The 20,207-nt window shown below is 42.7% G+C and overlaps 1 protein-coding gene across 14 annotated transcripts in view; it reads left to right on the top strand.

Moving 5' to 3' along the window:
• Window positions 1-20,207, top strand: part of LOC133556297 (potassium channel subfamily T member 1-like) — a 320,711-nt gene that overhangs the window by 118,378 nt on the left and 182,126 nt on the right. For 2 of the 14 annotated variants that reach the window (XM_061906102.1, XM_061906099.1), the window contains exon 1: window positions 19,068-19,567. The exons of the other annotated variants lie outside the window; for them this stretch is intronic. In XM_061906102.1, coding sequence (XP_061762086.1) covers window positions 19,416-19,567 — 152 coding nt within the window. In that variant the 5' untranslated portion in view covers window positions 19,068-19,415. Of the gene's footprint in view, window positions 1-19,067; window positions 19,568-20,207 lie in introns of those variants that run through there. 14 annotated transcript variants of the gene reach the window in all.

Genomic DNA, 20,207 nt, shown 5'->3' with positions numbered 1-20,207 from the left:
TTGCTACCTCGGTTAATCATACTGTCCATTGTTTCCCTCCTGCCCGTGCCACGTACATTTTTGGTTTCTTTAATGCCACAGTTAGTGTCTTTTTTTTTGGTCCATAGTTCTGCCTTTGTGCTAGTTTTGTTTTTATAGCCATTTTTGTACTTCCACCCTTGTGCGCGCCTTTTGTTTATTCCTTTTATGAGTAAAATTAAATATGTCCTTACCTTCACGCCTTGCCCGCGCCAAATTTCCTTTGCCTTCCGGAAAAACAAACCCCATATTCCACGTATTGTCACAATATAGGTTTTGGAAATGAGGAGACACTTTTTTGTCGTGGAATTCTTTCTCATTCTTGCTTGATGTACAGCTTAAGTTGTTCAACAGTCTCCCTTCTGAAAATTTAGCCTTCATATTGCACCACACATTTTCAATGGGAGATAGGTCTGGTCTAAAGGCAGGCCAGTCTAGTACCTACACTCTTTTACTATGAAGCCACGCTGTTGTAACACGTGGCTTGGCATTGTCTTGCTGAAATAAGCAGGGGCGTCCATGATAACAACATATGTTGCTCCAAAACCTGTATGTACCTTTCAGCATTAATTGTGCCTTCACAGATGTGTAATTTACCCATGCTTTGGGCACTAATACACCCCCATACCAACACTTTTACACTTTGCGCCCAGAACAATCCGAATGGTTCTTTTCCTCTTTGGTCCTGGGGACACGACACCCACAGTTTCCAAAATCAATTTGAAATGTGGACTTGTCAGAACACTTTTACACTTTGCATCAGTCCATCTTAGATGAGCTTGGGCCCAGCGAAGCCGGCGGCGTTTCTGGGAGTTGTTGATGAATGGCTTTGGCATTGCATAGTAGAGTTTTAACTTGCACTTACAGATGTAGCGACCAACTGTAGTTTCTGACAGTGGTTTTCTGAAGTGTTCCTGAGCCCACGTGGTGATATCCTTTACACACAGAAGTCGCTTTTTGATGCAGTACCAACTGAGCATTGCTGGTTACGTGCAGTGATTTCTCCAGGTTCTCTGAACCTTTTGATGATATTACAGAGTAGGGGTGTGGAAAAAAAACGGTTCGAATACGAATCGCGATTCTCACGTTGTGCGATTCAGAATCGATTCTCATTTAAAAAAAATATATTTATATTTTTTTTAATCAATCCAACAAAACAATACACAGCAATACCATAACAATGCAATCCAATTCCAAAACCAAGCCTGACCCAGCAACACTCAAAACTGCAATAAACAGAGCAATTGAGATGAGACACAAACACGACACAGAACAAACCAAAAGTAGTGAAACAAAAATGAATATTATCAACAACAGAATCAATATTAATTATAATTTCAGCATAGCAGTGATTAAAAATCCCTCATTGACATTATCATTAGACATTTATAAAAATAATAAACAGTGGCTTACACTTGCATCGCATCTCATAAGCTTGACAACACACTGTGTCCAATGTTTTCACAAAGATAAAACTAAATCATATTTTTGGTTCGTTTACTAGTTAAAACAAATTTACATTCTTGCAATCAGTTGATAAAACATTGTCCTTTACAATTATAAAAGCTTTTGAAAAAACTCATCTAAAACGTTGTCCATTTTTCAAACTTTCCTAATTCCCACATTTTTCAACCGATTCAAACTATTTCACCTTTATCACATTCAACTCATTCTGGAAATTCAAGCCACGACATCCTCGGACAAGATCCCACATCAGGGCAAAAAAAAAAACTCAACCCAATGGGATACAATGAGAAGCCTTGGAGGGGACCACAGATGTGAGGTCCCCCCCTCCCCACCCCCCTAACATAATAGTGTGAGAGTCCAGTCCATAGTGGATCTAACATAATAGTGTGAGAGTCCAGTCCATAGTGGATCTAGTTAATAGTGTGAGAATCTAGTCCATAGTGGATCTAACATAATAGTGTGAGAGTCCAGTCCATAGTAGATCTAATATAATAGTGTGAGAGTCCAGTCCATAGTGGATCTAACATAGTAGTGTGAAAGTCCAGTTCATAGTGGAACTAACATAATAGTGTGAGAGTCCAGTTCATAGTGGAACTAACATAATAGTGTGAGAGTCCAGTTCATAGTGGAACTAACATAATAGTGTGAGAGTCCAGTCCATGGAGGATATTGTTCATAGTGTGAGAGTACAGTCTATAGTGGATCTAGCATAATTGTGAGAGTCCAGTCCATAGTGGATCTATCATAATAGTGTGAGATTCCAGTCCATACGGGATCTAACATATTAGTGTGAGAGTCTAGTCCATAGTGGATCTAACATAATTGTGAGAGTCCAGTCAATAGTGGCTCTAAAATAATGGTGTGAGTCCAGTCCATAGTGGATCTAGTTAATAGTGTGAGTGTCATGATCCGTGGTCCGGATCATGTTTTGTTTAGTTATGTTCTGTTAGTTTTGGACTCCCTTAGTTCCTGTTTTGTGCACTTTGGGTGTTTGTTTTGGTTACCATGGGTTTCACCTGTCTCTGATAATTGCTCGGCACGTTCACCTGCTGTTGAGCACTAATCAGAGAGCTGTTTAGTCACGTTGCTCGGCGCAGTCGGTCTGGCTTCATTGTTTGCGGTATGCAACTGTTATGTTGGTTATTCTTGTTCTCAATTCCTGTGCTACGTTGATGCCTCAGCTTCCCGTGCGATTGGCACACTTTTCTTTAGTTTGTTGCTGTCTTTTGGTACGGTGTATGATTTATTATTATTAAATCACCTCCTACCTTCAAGTTTTCGTCCGGCGTGGTCCGTTTTGCATCTGGAGGAACGACCCCACATAGAGATGCGACCCGCACGTGACAGAATGAAGCCAGCTCACAGTTCCTCCGCAACGGGCATCAAGAAGATGGACAAAGGTACGTAGGTGTTATGGAAGGCGATGGAGACGAAGACGCTCCGCTATTCCCCCGAGGACGCCGCCACACAGCTGTACCGGGCGCTTCAACGAAGACGCACGCCGTCCAAAAAGGTTTCGCTTCGCTCTCAGGACGCGCCGCTCCCTGAGACTCCTCCTCCGGAACACAGCACGCCACAACCCGTCTCGACTGCGCCGATGTACGGCAACCCGATCCATTATTTCGCCAAACAGTTCACAGACTGGGCTAAAAGCCAAATGGCACCACTGCGCCGTCCCCCTCTGATGTCGTCACTCTACCGCCAGTTGGTAATGACGTCAGAGGGCAGGAATTGTGTTTTTCTCCTGAGTCGATCTGTTTGCCTCCTGCTGGGGACACTCCATCTGCTACAGCAGACTACCAGAACATTTTTTTTCAGTCACCTCCGCCCCCAGTGACTCTGACTCCGCCCCGAAGGACTATAGCCCCACCCACGTCACAGACTTTTTTCCACTGTCTTCTCACACAATCTCAGGTGGAGGGAGGGAAGAAACTTTCTGGACAATTTAAAAGGGAGGAGTCTACCCCCCTCCTGAACTTCTTCCACCCACCCCTAAAAACAGTTCCAGACCACAGGGAGTGTGTCTGGTATCCGCTTTTTGAGGGGGGCGTTCTAGTGCCAGGAGCTGTTCAAGTGGGGTGGCACAGCTGCGCCCAGCCAGGCAGCAACCTCCAGCCCGGCCACCACCACCAGTTATTTGGCATGCCAAGCCGCAACCCCCAGCTAGACCACCTGCGCCAAGGTTATGTGTAGTTCCTGATCCAAGGCTAACAACCCTTCCTAATCCAAGGCTAGCAACCCATCCTGATCCAAGGCTAGCAACCCATCCTGATCCAAGGCTAGCAACCCATCCTGATCCACGGCTAGCAACCCATTCTGATTCACGGCTAGCAACCCTTGTTGCACCACGCCAGGCTCCTGTCGCTGCACAACGCCAAACACCTGTCGCTGCACAACGCCAGACACCTGTCGCTGCACCACGCCAGACACCTGTCGCTGCACCACATGAGGCTCCTGTCGCTGCACCACGCCAAGCGCCGCCTGCCGCTGCTCCACCCCAAGCGCCGCCTGCCGCTGCTCCACACCAAGCACCGCCTGCCTCGTCGTTCATTGCGTCCACGCCTGCCACGAAGTCTGCCTCGTCGTCCGTTGCGTCCACGCCTTCCACAAAGTCTGCCTTGTCGTCCGTTGCGTCCACGCCTGCCACGACGTCTGCCTCGTCGTCCGTTGCATCCACGCCTTCCACGACAACGACGCGCCCACCTCCCCGTCGACCATGGATGTAGCTACTCCCTGTTCGCCCGCCTCGCCAAGTGCACCCACCTCTCCATCAGCCACGGTTGTGACCGCTCCCTAGTCGCCCGCCTTGCCAAGTGCACCCACCTCTCCGTCAGTCACGGATGTGACCGTTCCCGGGTCGCCCGCCTCGCCTGCTGCAGCGGCATTCCACGTGCGGCCACCACTTGACTTGTCCTCGGTGGATTCGGGGACACTTGGCCTGGCGACTCACCGCCAAGTCCTCCTTCCGCCCTCCCGTGACTTTTGACCCTGCTTGTTTTTTTTTGTTTTTTTTGTTTGTTTTTTGGACGTCTGGAATCTGTCCTTACAGGCCTACTGAAACCCACTACTACCGACCACGCAGTCTGATAGTTTATATATCAATGATGAAATCTTAACATTGCAACACATGCAAATACGGCCGGTTTAGTTTACTAAATTGCAATTTTTTTCCCGCGGAGTTTCCTGTTGAAAACGTCGCGGAATGATGACGCGTGTTTGTGACGTTATTGATTGGAGGGGACGTATTAGCTCAGCATCACTTACGGCTAAAAGTCGTCTCTTTTCATCACGTAATTACACAGTATTTTGGATATCTGTGTTGCTGAATCTTTTGCAATTTGTTCAATTAATAATGGAGACATCTATTAAGAATGCTGTTGGTGGAAAGCGGTGGATTGCAGCTGCTTTTAGCAGCTGCAATCTTTGTTTGTTGTGAATCTTTAACACAGAGCGGTCAAGCAAACATGTTTCTCTACGTCAACCAGCAAGTTTTTGAATGGGAAAATTGTGATATTAAGTCAGCTCTTACCGGAGACTTGAGTTGATTACGTGACCTCATCATGCAGCTCAAAAAGGCAGCTGTGATTTTGGCTCGTCGGCTTCTCTCAGAGACACTGGCGTTCACCGCAGCCATCCGACTTTCAGGTATGACTTTATAATCTCACTAAAATACAATTAACACCATAAGCAAATAAGGGATTTTCCAGAATTATCCTAGTAAATGTGTCTAATTACATCCGAAACGCTCCCACTGCCGCCGCACGCCTTTTTTTTTTTTTTTTTTTTTAGTGCTTCACTTTAACTTTCCTCATCCACAAATCTTTCATCCTCGCTCAAATTAATGGGTAAATCGTCGCTTTCTCGGTCCGAATTGCTCTTGCTGCTGGTGGATCACATTATAAACAATGCGAGGATGTGATGAGCCCTCACACTGGTGACTTCACGAGCACATCTTCAGCTACTTCCAGTACAGGCAAGGCTTTTTTATTAGCGACCAAAAGTTGCAAACTTTATCGTGGATGTTCTCTACTAAATCCTTTCAGCAAAAATATGGCAATATCGCGAAATGATCAAGTATGACACATAGAATGGACCTGCTATCCCCTTTGAATAAGAAAATCTCATTTCAGTAGGCCTTTAAGGGTTGGGGCTCTGTCGTGATCCGTGGACTGGATCATGTTTTGTTTGGTTATGTTCTGTTAGTTTTGGACTCCCTTAGTTCCTGTTTTGTGCACTTTGGGTGTTTGTTTTGGTTACCATAGGTACTGATTAGTTTCACCTGTCTCTGATTACTGCTTGGCACGAGCATAGGTACTAATTAGTTTCACCTGTCTCTAAAGAGTGCTCGTGTCGAGCACTAATCAGAGAGCTGTTTAGTCACGTTGCCCACCACAGTCGGTCTGGGTTCATTGTTTGCGGTATGCAACTGTTACGTTGGTTATTCTTGTTCTCGATACCTGTGCTAAGTTGTTACCTTAGCTTCCCGGGCGATCGGCACGCTTTTCTTTTGTTTGGTTCTGTTTTTTTGGTACGGTGATTATTAAATCACCTCCTACCTTCAAGTTTTCGTCCGGAGTGGTCCGTTTTGCATCTGGAGGAAAGACCCCCCATAGAGATGCGACCCGCACGTGACAGTGAGAGTCCAGTCCATAGTGCATCTAGTTAATCGTGTGAGAGTCTATTCCATAGTGGATCTGACATAATAGTGTGAGAGTCCAGTCCATAGTGGATCTAACATAAAAGTGTGAGAGTCCAGTTCATAGTGGTTCTAACATAATAGTTAAATGACACATGTTGTTTTTCTTAAAGTGACACACACATTGAGTCATTAAGGGACACAGCATCAATCCGTGTGTGTCATAAGGCATTGATGACCTAGCACTACTTTCATATATGTAGCTTGTGTGCTGTTGTGTGCTTAGCTTTTGTGTAGCTGCTCGCTCCTAGTCGCCTATAGCCTAGCATGTTGACCTCGGTTGCTTCTTGGAGGACATCTAGATGTCAAATACGGCATCCATGGTGTTGGCCGAGTGCAGAGGTGCAGTATGTAGAAAACAAGTGGACAATGATGAGCCAGGCGTGGACAAAAGCTGCTCGTTAGCGTTAATGATGAAAATAGCTTAATGGGAGACCTTTTAAAAGACACAAGATGGATTGTTTGTTGAAGTGCTTGTTCAGCAAACAGCGTCAACACTTCACTGCCTGAAACTAAAACACTGTGCGTGCAATTTTATATTCTCAGTTTCTTTGTGTCTTTCTGTGTGACAAGTTCCCAAACCTGAGAGAGAAAGAGAAGCTATGCCAGACTGAGAAGCATTTGCCCAATCGGTTCTGACACAATGTAAGCATTGTGCAAGACTGTGGCATGCCAAAATAATCACATGATGAAAGTACAGTGTTTTATTTTCTACAAAACCCAAATCCAGTGAAGTTGTCACATTGTGTAAATGGTAAATAAAAAGAGAATACAATGATTTGCACAGTGACGTACAGTCAGGGGAGGCAGGGTCTCACCTGCCATCATCAATCAATCAATCAATCAATGTTTACTTATATAGCCCTAAATCACTAGTGTCTCAAAGGGCTGCACAAACCACCACGACATCCTCGGTAGGCCCACATAAGGGCAAGGAAAACTCACACCCAGTGGGACATCGGTGACAATAATGACCCAGTGGGACGTCGGTGACAATGATGACTATGAGAACCTTGGAGAGGAGGAAAGCAATGGATGTCGAGCGGGTCTAACATGATGCATGATCATGGAAAGAAAATAATGTAAAAAGAAAAAAAAATAATTATATTGTCATATGTATCCAGTGATTATACTATAAAGTTATTTCAAATTTAACTTCACCAGTTTTAAATTATTTTTTATTTAAAATCACTGAATTTTCACATTATCCATTCAAATACTGAGAAGAGACTTGCGGTGAGTCAGCAGCCAGTTGAGCCTCACCATGGATTGCGCAATGACTCGGCTAACTTCTGGCTGCTGTGCAGTGAGTCCGTATTGCTATATAAATTATATTATACATTTCCATAGTTTAGTTAGCTGAGGTATATAATGTACAGTGTATTTTGTCAACAACTGTATGTGTGTAACGTATTTCTTGTGCTGGGCAATCATAAAACGGCTCCGAAGACGAACTATGTGAGGCACCTGTTCTCCGGCCTCCTGGTGGTAGAGGGCGCTAGTGATCCCAGAGATCATTTTTGCACTACTCGGCTAGGCATGGGGACATCTGAAGCCGGTATGTTTTAAAGTTGTCGTTTGCCTGCATATCGTAAAAACAACCGTCCAACATTTTACAACCAATTGTAAACTTATAGGTGCCAACCATCAGGGCCGAGTTGCGACGAAAGAGTGTGTCGATGTTGAGATATTAAGCCGAGTTGGTAAGTCTATCTGTTTGCTAATAGTAGCTACTAGCCGTACCCATTTATTTTCTATAGGCAGTTAGCATCGGGTTTTAATCCCGTTTCCTCCAATGTTTCTGATCCGATTGAAATTATATTTATGTCGAGTCTTTATTTTGGGTAATTAAATATGGTGACTGAGTATTGTGGCGTTTTAAGGCCATCTGCATTTTTTATGCTCCAGTAAGGACAATGAATGAACACTGCCGCTGGAGCTCGGTTACACCTGTAATGGTGACAACACTGTTTACTGTCGGGGTTTGTTATTTTGTACATACATGTGATTGTTTAATATTGTTAATGTTTCAGTCTCATAATCAGTTTCATATGGCTCCTATAAACTTGAAGAACTTTTGATATAACTTTTTATGAATTACCTGAACTATACCAACATTGTTTGTTGAGATTCCTTACTGTTTTTTCTTTTGTTTTGAATGGCCATTCCTATTAATGTCTGTCCACTAGTTGTTGCACTGTGTATGTTTAAATAACACCTGTATCATTTAAAGTATTTAATTGTGTCTGTCCTACTCTCTCCGAGTTGTAATCTAGACTTCTGATTAGCCCAAATATTGAGAACTTCTACTGTACTAGCTAAAGTACCTGCTACATTAAGTTAAAGTAACAATAACTGTACCAAAAATGTGTCGTCTGCATTTGACCCATCCCCTTGTTCCCCCCCTGGGAGGTGAGGGGAGCAGTGGGCAGCAGCGGCCGGGAATCATTTTTGGTGATTCAACCCCCAATTCCAACCATTGGTGCTGAGTGCCAAGCAGGGAAGAATGCCGTATAAGCTTTTAAACATAACCCGTTAACTGCTGCCAATCAAATGGCGAATAAGATACTCTAAAGGGTTCATATGTTTATAAATCTGACTGTGATGAAGTCAGTGCCTCGCCAGCCATGAACTTCACCGTACGTCACTGGATTTGCAAATCATTGTCAACTTATATTCAATTGAATAAACTGCAAAAACAAGATATTTCATGTTTGAACTAATGAAATTATTTTTTGCAAATATTAGCTCATTTGGAATTTGATGCCTACAACATGTTTCCAAAAAGCTGCCACGAGTGGAAAAAAAACTGAGAAAGTTGAGGAATGCTCATCAAAGACTTATTTGGAACATCCCATAGGTGAACAGGCTCATTGGGAACAGGTGGGTGCCATGATTGGGTATAAAAGCAGCTTCTATGAAATGCTCAGTCATTCACAAACAAGGATGGGGTGAGGGTCACCACTTTTTCAACAAATGCCTGAGCAAATTGTTGAAGAACAACCTTTCTAAGGCAGCTATTGCAAGGAATTTGGGGAATTCACCATCTACGCTCTGTAATATCATCAAAAGGTTCAGAGAATCTGGAGAAATCACTGCACGTAAGTAATGATATCATGGACCTTGAATCCCTCAGGCGGTACTGCATCATCAGTGTGTAAAGGATATCACCACATGGGCTCAGGAGCACTTCAGAAAACCACTGTCAGTAACTACAGTTGGTCGCAACATCTGTAAATTCAAGTTAAAACTTGACTATGCAAAGCCAAAGCCATTTATCAACCACACCCAGAAACAGTTTGCTGGGCCCAAGCTCATCTAAGATGGACTGATGCAAAGTAGAAAAGTGTTCAGTGGTCTAACAAGTCCACATTTCACATTGTTTTTGGAAACTGTGGATGTCGGAACAAAGAGCTAAAGAACCATCTGTATTGTTCTAGGTGAAAAGTGGAAAAGGCAGCATCTTTGATGGTATGGAGGTGTATTAGTGCCTAAGGCATGGGTAACTTACACATCTGTGAAGGCACTATTAACGCTGAAAGGTACATACAGCTTTTGGAGCAACATATGTTGCCATCCAACCAACTTATTTTTCATGGACGCCCCAGCTTTTTTCAGCAAGACAATGCCAAGCCACGTGTTACAACAGTGGGGCTTCCTAGTAAAAGAGTGCGGGTACTAGACTGGCCTGCCTGTAGTCCAGAACTGTCTCCCATTGAAAATGTGTGGTGCAATATGAAGGCTAAAATAGCAGAAGGGAGACTGTTGAACAACTTAAGCTGTACATCGAGCAAGAATGGGAAATAATTACACTTCAAAAATGTGTCTCCTCAGTTCCCTAACCTTTAATGAGTGTTGTTAAAAGGAAAGGCCATGTAACAGTTGTAAAAATGCCCCTGTGACAACTTTTTTATAACGTGTTGCTGCCATTAAATTCTAAGTTCATGATTATTTGCAAAAATAAATAAAATGTTTCAGTGTGAACATGAAATATATTGTCTTTGCAGTCTATTCAATTAAATATAAGTTGAAAAGGATTCGCAAATCATTGTATTCTCTATTTATTTACCATTTACACAACGTGACTGCTTCGCTGCTTTTCGGGTTTGTATATTCAAACCCAGTGTTACTGTTCAAAATGTGTGTAATGTTACAGTGGCTAAAATATTCAATATACCTGTTAAATAAAACCTCTGCATTGTTTTAATGAATACTTAGGCCTACTGCGCTACTGTATGTTAATGTTGGTCATTAAGGTGGTACTTGGATACTTGGAGACACAAGTGTTTTTTGAGGTGGTTATTTGGTGAGTCAACTTCTTTGTTGGCATTGAAAATGGCAACATCACCTCAAGGAAAAGACAACCTTGTTCCTAGTGTGTGTTTATGTCGAAGTAAAGGTACCTCTCATTTGGTCAGATCAGGGAGATTACAGCTGGTGCGCAGCTTTTTTTTCAACTCTGTTTTGCCTGCGGCATCTGATACACTGTGTACAACCAGAAGCAGCTTTTAAAATGTCCAATAAATGTCATGCGTATTTTCATAACAAACTGAATCCCTGACCAAACTAACCTGGTGCGCATTCACCCTGTCATGTTATGCTCTGGTGGTCTAGGAGAGGCAGCAAGTAGTTTTGTAACACAACAAAATGGTGGTTTGATCCTCCTGCATAACAGATCAACCGATTTTCCGGACTATAGAGAGCACCGGGATATAATCTACACCCACAAAATTTTAGAAGAAAATGTTTCCCATTTATTAGCAACACTAGACTATAAATCACAGATACACTATATTGCCAAAAGTATTTGGCCACCTGCCTTGACTCACATATGAAGTTGAAGTGCCACCCTATTCCTAACCCATCGGGTTCAATATGATGTGGCTCCACCTTTTGCAGCTAATACAGCTTCAACTCTCCTGAGAAGGCTGTCCACAAGGTTGCACAGTGTGTTTATAGCAATTTTCCACCATTCTTCCAATAGCGCATTGGTGAGGTCACACACCGATGTTAGTTGAGAAGGCCTGGCTCTCAGTCTCCGTTCTAATTCATCCCAAAGGTGTTCTATCGGATTCATGTCAGGACTCTGTTCAGGCCAGTCAAGTTCATCCTCACCAGACTCTGTCATCCATGTCTTTATGGACCTTGCGTTCTGCACTGTTGCACAGTCATGTTGGAAGAGGAAGGGGCCCGCTCCAAACTGTTCCCACAAGTTTGGGAGCTTGGAATTATCCAAAATGTTTTGGTAATCCTGGAGCATTCAAAGTTCCTTTCACTGGAACTAAGGGGCCAAGCCCAACTCCTTAAAAACCAACTCCACACCATAATTCAAATGCAGTCCGAAATGTAGCGTTTTCCTGGCAACCTCCAAACCCAGACTTGTCCATCAGATTGCCAGATGGAAAATCGTGATTCATCAGTCCAGAGAAATCGTCTCCACTGCTCTAGAGTCCAGTGGCGACCTGCTATACACCACTGCATCCCACGCTTTGCATTGGACGTGGTAATGTGTGGCTTAGATGGAGCTTGCCGGCCATGGAAACCCATTCCATGAAGCTCTTTGCGAATTGTATGTGGGTTAATTGGAAGGTCACATGAAGTTTGGAGCTCTGTAGCAACTGACTGTGCAGAAAGTCTTTGCACTATGCTGACCTCTCTGTCAGTTTACGTGGCCTACCACTTGGTGGCTGAGTTCCTGTTGTTCCCAAACTCTTCACTTTTCTTATAATAAAGTTGACTTTGGAATATTTAGGATCGAGGAAATTTCAGGACTGGATTTATTGCACAAGTGACATACTATGACAGTTCCACGCTGGAAATCAATAAGAGCGGCCCATTTTTTCACAAATTTTTGTAGAAACAATCTCCATGCCTAAGTGCTTGATTTCATTTAATATAGTATATATACGTTGTGAAATGAGTTATTTACACATATTCTGTTAATGTTTATTTACAGTAACTGTTTACAATGTCTGAACACAGCAGTAAAACAAAACAGAAGTTTATTTCAGTTTCAGCTTATGTGAAACATGCATACGATACAACATGATGCATCACATATTTCCAACTGTTTCATTATCGCACGTCCGAAAAGGAGTAGGAGAAAGCCGAGCTTATTTAATCCTACCCCTTTTCATACCACGGCAATTTTATCCCGTTTCCTTGTTCTCTGTAACAGAACAGTGAATAAATGAATGATATACCATAGTAAGTAAACAAATATTAAAAACAAAGAAGTCGTCGTCATGGACCCACCACCGGTATATACTGTAAGCTGCACCCACAAACCTTTAAAAGTAATAAACAATTTCCACATATTAACCACACTGAACTATAAGGCGCATATATATACATTGGGAAATGAGTTATTTACACATAAGCAGGGGCGCCGAAAAGGGGGGGTAAAGGAGACGGATTCTAGGGGCCCATGATAGAGGGGGGCCCAGAGAGGCCTCTAATGATGATGAAATTATATGAAATTATGTGTTGGGGGCCTTGTAAAGATTATTTTCATGGGTCCCAAAATCCCTAGCGGCGCCCCTGCACATAAGTATTTTCTAAATGTTTATTTACATACCTTGATTTTTTGTAAACGCTGTCTGTAACACGGCAGTAAGAGGGCTGATCAAACAAAACATGATTCATGGTCATGGACCCACTAGCTGCGGAAGCTAGCTCTCCAATCAGCTAAACAGACTCAATAACTCTACGGTGACGTTTTGGTGAATTTATTGAGTAACTTGTGAAACTGAAACAATACAAAAACAATGTCATTGGCAGTTATAAATGCTAACACAGACACTCGTAAACATGTTAGCATATTAGCTAATGCTAACGACCCTAGCAGGATTGCATTACAATAGCACGTACAAATATGCATAGAACACTCCTACAGACATCACACATGGGACGCTTCAGTAAGAAATAATTGTTTTAGTTATATTGTAAACCTTCCAAACGTTGCTTGGAGTGATGAATGAAGAATCCATATGAGTAGATACTCTATGGATAGCCGGAAGACAAACACGGCACCCCAGTTGGGGGAAAAAAAAGACTCCCCGTAGTGAGCGAACTTGTCTAGAAGATGGCGCCATAGCACAAACAAAAAAACTCCTGTGCTTGTTTTCTTTGAAAAATGTTTACGCTGTTATAGCGAAGAAAAAATCCATAAATTGGCCACACCGTCTAATGAGCCACAGGGTCCAAAGTGAAAGAAAAAAGTAGCGGCTTGTTGTAAGTAATTTATGGTGCATCAAGTTAAGAGTGTTTTTATTATTTTCTGTTAGATTTAAGACTCCATTAGTTCCTGTTTTTGTGCACCCTTGTTTGTTTTAGTTTCCATGGCGACTTATTAGTTTCACCTGCCTCTGGTGTTCGGGACACGCACCTGCTCTAATCAAGAGACCATTATTTAAGCCTGTCTTTGCCAGTCAGTCGGCCAGACGTCATTGCTTGTTTCATGTGATACCATAGTTCTTGTTGCTCGTTTTCATGATTGATTTCATAGTTAATGCTATTTGTTTCATGCCACAGTTTAGTGAGATGTTCATGTTCATAGTTTCATGTCCTAAGTTTTTTGCTTTAGATTCCGCGTGCGATAGTCACGCTTGCCTTCGGGTTGTTTTTTGCTTTGTACTTCATTGAGTGTTAGTTGAATAATTAAATATGTTCCTACCTGCAAGCCTTGTACGGAAAAGTCCGATTGCATCCCGGGAGAACAAATCTCGCAGTAAGCTGCAAAAACCCTGTTATGACAGTTTTGAGATAAGAGCAGTCTCTCGGCTAGTTGTTGTGCCATTAGTTGGTATTGCAAAGAACACAATGAACCTCATAAGATCTTTGTTCTCCCTAATTTGGAAAGAAGACGAGTGAAGAAGAGTGAATGGCTGATATTCATTGATTTAATTATGAAATCATCAAAAACATGATCATCTGCACCGTACGGAAACAGAATGAGTCTAACGCCAGCTAAGGATGTTCAAATCAATTCCAAATGGTTGACATTTATCCATGAAAATATGAAAAAGCTGCTAATGGTGTGCCTGATGGAGAAGGAGCTTGAAGGAGGTATTGAAGAAGTCCACTCGCCAATGTAAATTATGAACATTATTATTACATGCCTGATAAAACCACTGGAGTTGTTAGTAATACTGGGTTGTTTTTACATGATGTGTCTTACCTAAAAGTTACGGAGCCATAAGCAGTGAAGTTTGCACGTTGTGTAAATGGTAAATAAAAAGAGAATACAGTGATTTGTAAATACTTTTCAACTTATATTCAATTGAATAGACTGCAAAGACAAGATATTTAATGGTCACACTGAGCAACCCCTTTTTTTAAAATAATCATAAATTTAGAAATGAATGGCAACACCACATTGCAAAAAAGTTGTCACAGGGGCATTTTTACCACGGTGTTACATGGCCTTTCCTTTTAACAACCCTCAGTAAAGGTTTGGGAACTGAGGAGTCACATTTTTGAAGTGTAATTTTTTCCCATTCTTGCTTGATGTACAGCTTAAGTTGTTCAACAGTCTCCCTTCTGAAATTTTAGCCTTCATATTGCACCACACATGTTCAATGGGAGACAGGTCTGGACTACAGGCAGGCCAATCCAGTAGCCGTACTCTTTTACTATGAAGCCATGCTGTTGTAACACGTGGCTTGGCATTGTCTTGCTGAAATAAGCAGGGGCGTCCATAATAAAAACATATGTTGCTCCAAAACCTGTATGTACCTTTCAGCATTAATGGTGCCTTCACCCATGCCTTGGGCACTAATACACTCCCATACCATCACAGATGCTGCCTTTTCCACTTTGCGCCTAGAACAATCCAAATGGTTCTTTCCTTTTCGGTCCACAGTTTCTAAAAACAAGTTGAAATGTGGACTCGTCAGACCACAGAACACTTTTCCACTTTGGATCAGTCCATCTTAGATGAGCTTGGGCCCAGTGAAGCGTTTCTGGATGTTTTTGATAAATGGCTTAAGCTTTGCATAGTAAAGTTTTAACTTGCACTTACAGATGTAGCGACCAACTATAGTAACTGACAGGAATTTTCTGAAGTGTTCCTGAGTCCATGTGGTGATATCCTTTACACACTGATGTCGCTTTTTGATGCAGTACTGCCTGGGGGATCAAAGGTCCATTATATCATTGCTTACGTGAGGTGATTTCTTCAGATTCTCTGAACCTTTTGATGATATTACGGACCATAGATGGTGAAATCCCTAAATTCCTTGCAATAGCTGCTTGAAAAATGTTGTTCTTAAACAATTTGTTCAGACATTTGTTGACAAAGTGGTGACCCTCGCCCCACCCTTGTTTGTGAATGACTGAGCATTTCATGGAAGCTGCTTTTATACCCAATCATGGCACCCACCTGTTCACAATTAGCCTATTCAGCTGTGGGATGTTCCAAATAAGTGTTTGATGAGCATTCCTCAACTTTCTCAGTCTTTTTTGCCTCTTGTGCCAAATTTTTTGAAACATGTTGCAGGCAGTCAGTCTTTAAGCTCTTGACTGCAGGTACAGTTGAGATAAAAAGTGTTTCTCGCCTTCCTGTCGGCGTTTTTTTCTAAATGATGTGGCAGAAGCAAGCGTCAACTCACAAGACGCTAGGGTGCCGTGAATGTCAATCAAGTGGCGTCTTGGTGAAGATTGATGATCACTCATTTCTAGGTCTATTTTTTAAAATGCCTGGCTGGCGATGGACTGACACACCCTGCACCATCCACTGCTAGCTCGCCATCCACCTATTGGGAACCCCTGCACTGGAGTCTGAGGAAGACCACATTTTACTTGCAATTCAAACTGTCAGCTGGAAAACCTCTGATTTGGCCCGTAAACATTGTCAAAGTCGGTTCTATCCTATATGATTAGTACTTGTTTAAAATATGGACTAGGATGTTCTAGTGTTGTCCCGATACCAATATTTTGGTACCGGTACCAAAATTATTTCGATACTTTTCGGTAAATTTCTAAATAAAGGGTACCACAACAACATTTCATTATTGAACAAAAAGCCTTAAGGTACATGAAACATATGTTTATTATTATAATTTAGTCCTAAATAAAATAGTGAACATTATAGACAACGCCCTGCGATGAGGTGGCGACTTGTCCAGGGTGTACCCCGCCTTCCGCCCGATTGTCGCTGAGATAGGCACCAGCGCCCCCCGCGACATCAGAGGGAATAAGCGGTAGGAAATGGATCGATGGATGGATACTAGACAACTTATCTTTTAGTAGTAAGTAAACAAACAAAGACTCCTAATTAGTCTGCTGACGTATGCACCAGTGTTGTCGCCAGACAAATTTCAGTGCCCCAGTAAAAATTTCACCAATAAAAAAAAAACGCTTCAGAGTTTTAAGACTACATAACATAGACAACTGCGCACATACTACTTAGTATGGTAATTGATTGCTACTGTATTCACTCCACGTAACAATGAGCACATGGCTAATTAATATGGTAATTTATTCACGTGTGGATGAGACTTCAGTTGAGAGAGAGAGAGAGAAAAATATCGGGTTTTGTTGTCCCATTTAGATTTTTTAAAAATATATTTCCATTTCTGTCCTGAGTCCTCCTCCAACTTGTTAGTCGGTTTGCCTTTTGCTAAAATACTCACTAATAGTCACTTGAAAAATGCCTAAAAATATCTGGTTTTGTTGCCACAATTTGATTTTTTTCTCCCTCAACTTTTTTTTTTTTAATGCACACATCTGACTGCGACTCATTGAAAATGACACACAATCCACTTTTATGTCACGACCCAGCAGTTGGGAACCACTGGTCAACTGTATAACAGTTACTGTAATATTTCCATGTCTGTCCAGAGTGATTGACCACTTTGCAGAAATGAAAACGAGACGTTGCAGTTTACTTCTCAGAAAATGATTCCCTGAACAGACACACAACAGTTGTTCATTTATTCTACTACTGTGGCTTTATTGTTTTGTGTATATTTTACAGTTTTGTGTATCTGAAATAGGATTAGCCACATTGCCATAAATAGAAATTAAATAATATAAAAGAACCCAAAGATGTAGGGGTGTTTTATTTTTCGTTTTACTTTTGTAGATGTTACATTTGCAGATGATTACTGCAATATATATTTCAAAAAGATTCATTGCTCTTCCTTTTTGCTTTTACCAGAAGCAGTTTAGAAGTCTGGAGTAAAAAAGTGCACAAGTAGGTCAAATGCATTAGTTAATTTCAGTTGGTTAATCAAAGATCCATACAACATAGTCTGATATGATTTCATAGTTTAAAGCACTATTTATGTATTTTTTATGATAAATAAGTGCTAAAAATGTTTTTGCTTGCGCGCTTTGCACGCTCACATGAATTATTTGTGCCCCAGGTGTGCCCCAGTACAGTATTAGGTCTAGTGACGCCCCTGGTATGCAGTAACATATTGTGTCATTTATCTACCTATTATGTAGTCCACATTATGAGGGACAAACTGTAAAATTGGATGATTAATCTACTTGTTCATTTACTGTTAATATCTGCTTATTCTCTGTTTTAACTTGTTCTATCTACACTTCTGTTAAAATGTAATTATCACTTATTCTTCTTTTCTTTGATTCTTTACATTAGTTTTGGATGATACCACACATTTAGGTATTGATCCGATACCAAGTAGTTACAGGCTCATAAATTTGTCATATTCAAAGTCCTCATGTGTCCAGGGACTTATTTCCTTTTTTTAAAATGAAAGAAGAAGTTGTGGTGAAAAAGGAGCTGAGCCGGAAGGCAAAGCTCTCAATTTACCGGTCGATCTACGTTCCCATCCTCACCTATGGTCATGTGCTTTGGGTCATGACCGAAAGGACAAGATCACGGGTTCAAGCAGTCGAAATGAGTTTCCTCCGCCGTGTGGCAGGACTCTCCCTTAGAGATAGGGTGAGAAGCTCTGCCATCCGGGAGGAACTCAAAGTAAAGTCGCTGCTCCTTCACATCGAGAGGAGCCAGATGAGGTGGTTTGGGCATCTGGTCAGGATGCCACCCGAACGCCTCCCTAGGGAGGTGTTTAGGGCAAGTCCAACCGGTAGGAGGCCACGGGGAAGACCCAGGACACGTTGGGAAGACTATGTCTCCCAGCTGGCCTGGGAACGCCTCGGGATCCCCCGGGAAGAGCTAGACGAAGTGGCTGGGGAGAGGGAAGTCTGGGTTTCCCACCTTAGGCTGTTGCCCCCGCGACCCGACCTCGGATAAGCGGAAGAAGATGGAAGAAGTTGTGATGCAAAAAAAAATATCGACGTAATCATAGTACTGTACTCTACTTGGTATCATTACTGTGGATGTCAGGAGTAGTTCCACCTATGGCGTTTGTTTACATTTTGATGCCAGTGAGCTATTGTATCCTCCTAGGGTGTGTAGTGAAGCATGTTTAGCTATTCCAGATCCTCCAGTGATAATGCTACTTGTAAGAAACATACTTTATTTGTCGCCATGGAGGCCAGGATTAGTGATTTAGAAGTCCTGCAGATGGATGTTAGCTGCTAGCTAGCTAGCCACGTCTTAAAGCACCTCTTCATGAGGGTGTTTCAGTGTTATAACTTCACCTTTATCTTTACTTTTTACACCAAAATTCGCCCGTTCTCCCTTTTCTGTCTACACACTGTGTCTGCTTGTAAGTACTCTGTTTGTTTGCGCTGTTGAACATGCTCCTCTGTTCGTAAAACTAGCAATTACTTGAAGTGACGACGGCATGGGCGCTGGACTGGTACTTTTTAAAGGCAGTATAGTACCAAATATGATTAATTAGTATGGCGGTACTAGATTAGTACAACCCTATGTTGTGTTAAATCCCTAAGATCGTCTGTGACGTGGTTGTTGTATGTGATGCTAAAACAATGTTTCACCTGCACGTCCGCTGCACATAATACCTGCAGCTGCCAGGTGGTTGCCATGGAAACGTGTTTGAAAAGGAGGTCACATGACTGACAGGCGGTTTTTCAACTTCCGACAGAGACTGAATCGGGGATGTCGTTTTTTTTAATGCACTCGTTCTTCTCCATTGACAAATTCATGGAGAAATTGGGACAGCTCTAAAAAAAAAAGTGTAAGCGAGTTACGTAAGAAGCAGAGAGTCGCTGACGACGTCAGGCATGGAGCCCAGCAGCCTCCTCGCACACCCCCCGAGATGCGCTGGCCGAGTCGGGGCTGGAGGGACCGAGTAGGGGCTGAGGGGGAGCGACCTGCTCGCCGTCGTCCGGAGCCATGGCGGGCGCCAAGCTGACGCCCTCGCCCTCGGAGATCGACCCGGACGTCAAGACCGAGGTGCGGAAGACCCCGGAGCCCGCCTGGCTGCACTCCTCCGCCTCCAACCCGCTAAGGACCGCCTGCTCGTTCGGGAGCGACGTCGGCCAAAGGTAGAGCGCGAACTGCGGCAACGTCAACGTCCACGCCTGCAGAAGTTGGCGATGTTCCGTAACCGTCTTGGTTCTGTCCGCTCGTTACGCAGCGACTTCATATTCCTCACGCACCTGCAGCGTGGATGCATTTGATGGCTGACTTTAGTCATTACATAATTCCATAAATGCGGCATTTCTGCTACAATTGCGTGCATCCAGCGCATTGTAAGTGATTTTATTTGTAGGCACTGCAAACCCTGGGAGACATGCAACACACAATGATGGGACTGACAACAACCGCCGTGCTGATTTATGGGCAGTTTGGAGGAAACACCAATGTATTGTTTAGTGCAGTGTTTTTCAACCAATGTGCCTCGCAGTGAGATACAATCTGATCTTTCGTGGGAGATGATCTAATTTCACCTATTTGGGTTAAAAATGTTTTTTTACAAACCGGTAATTATAGTCTGCAAATAATGCGTTGTTGTTGAGTGTCTGTACTGTCTAGAGCTCGGCAGAGTAACCGTGTAATACTCATACATATCAGTAGGTGGCAGCCGGTAGCTAATTGCTTTGTAGATGTCAGAAACAGCGGAGGCAGGGTGCAGGTAAAAAGGTCTCTAATTCTTCAACCAAAAATAAACAAAAGGTGAGTGCC

This window comes from Nerophis ophidion, linkage group LG07, assembly GCF_033978795.1.
Source record: "Nerophis ophidion isolate RoL-2023_Sa linkage group LG07, RoL_Noph_v1.0, whole genome shotgun sequence".
NCBI classification, from domain to species: domain Eukaryota; kingdom Metazoa; phylum Chordata; class Actinopteri; order Syngnathiformes; family Syngnathidae; genus Nerophis; species Nerophis ophidion.
The sequence above is the reverse complement of the archived record's forward strand: the minus strand, read 5'-3'. Positions and strand labels throughout refer to the sequence as shown.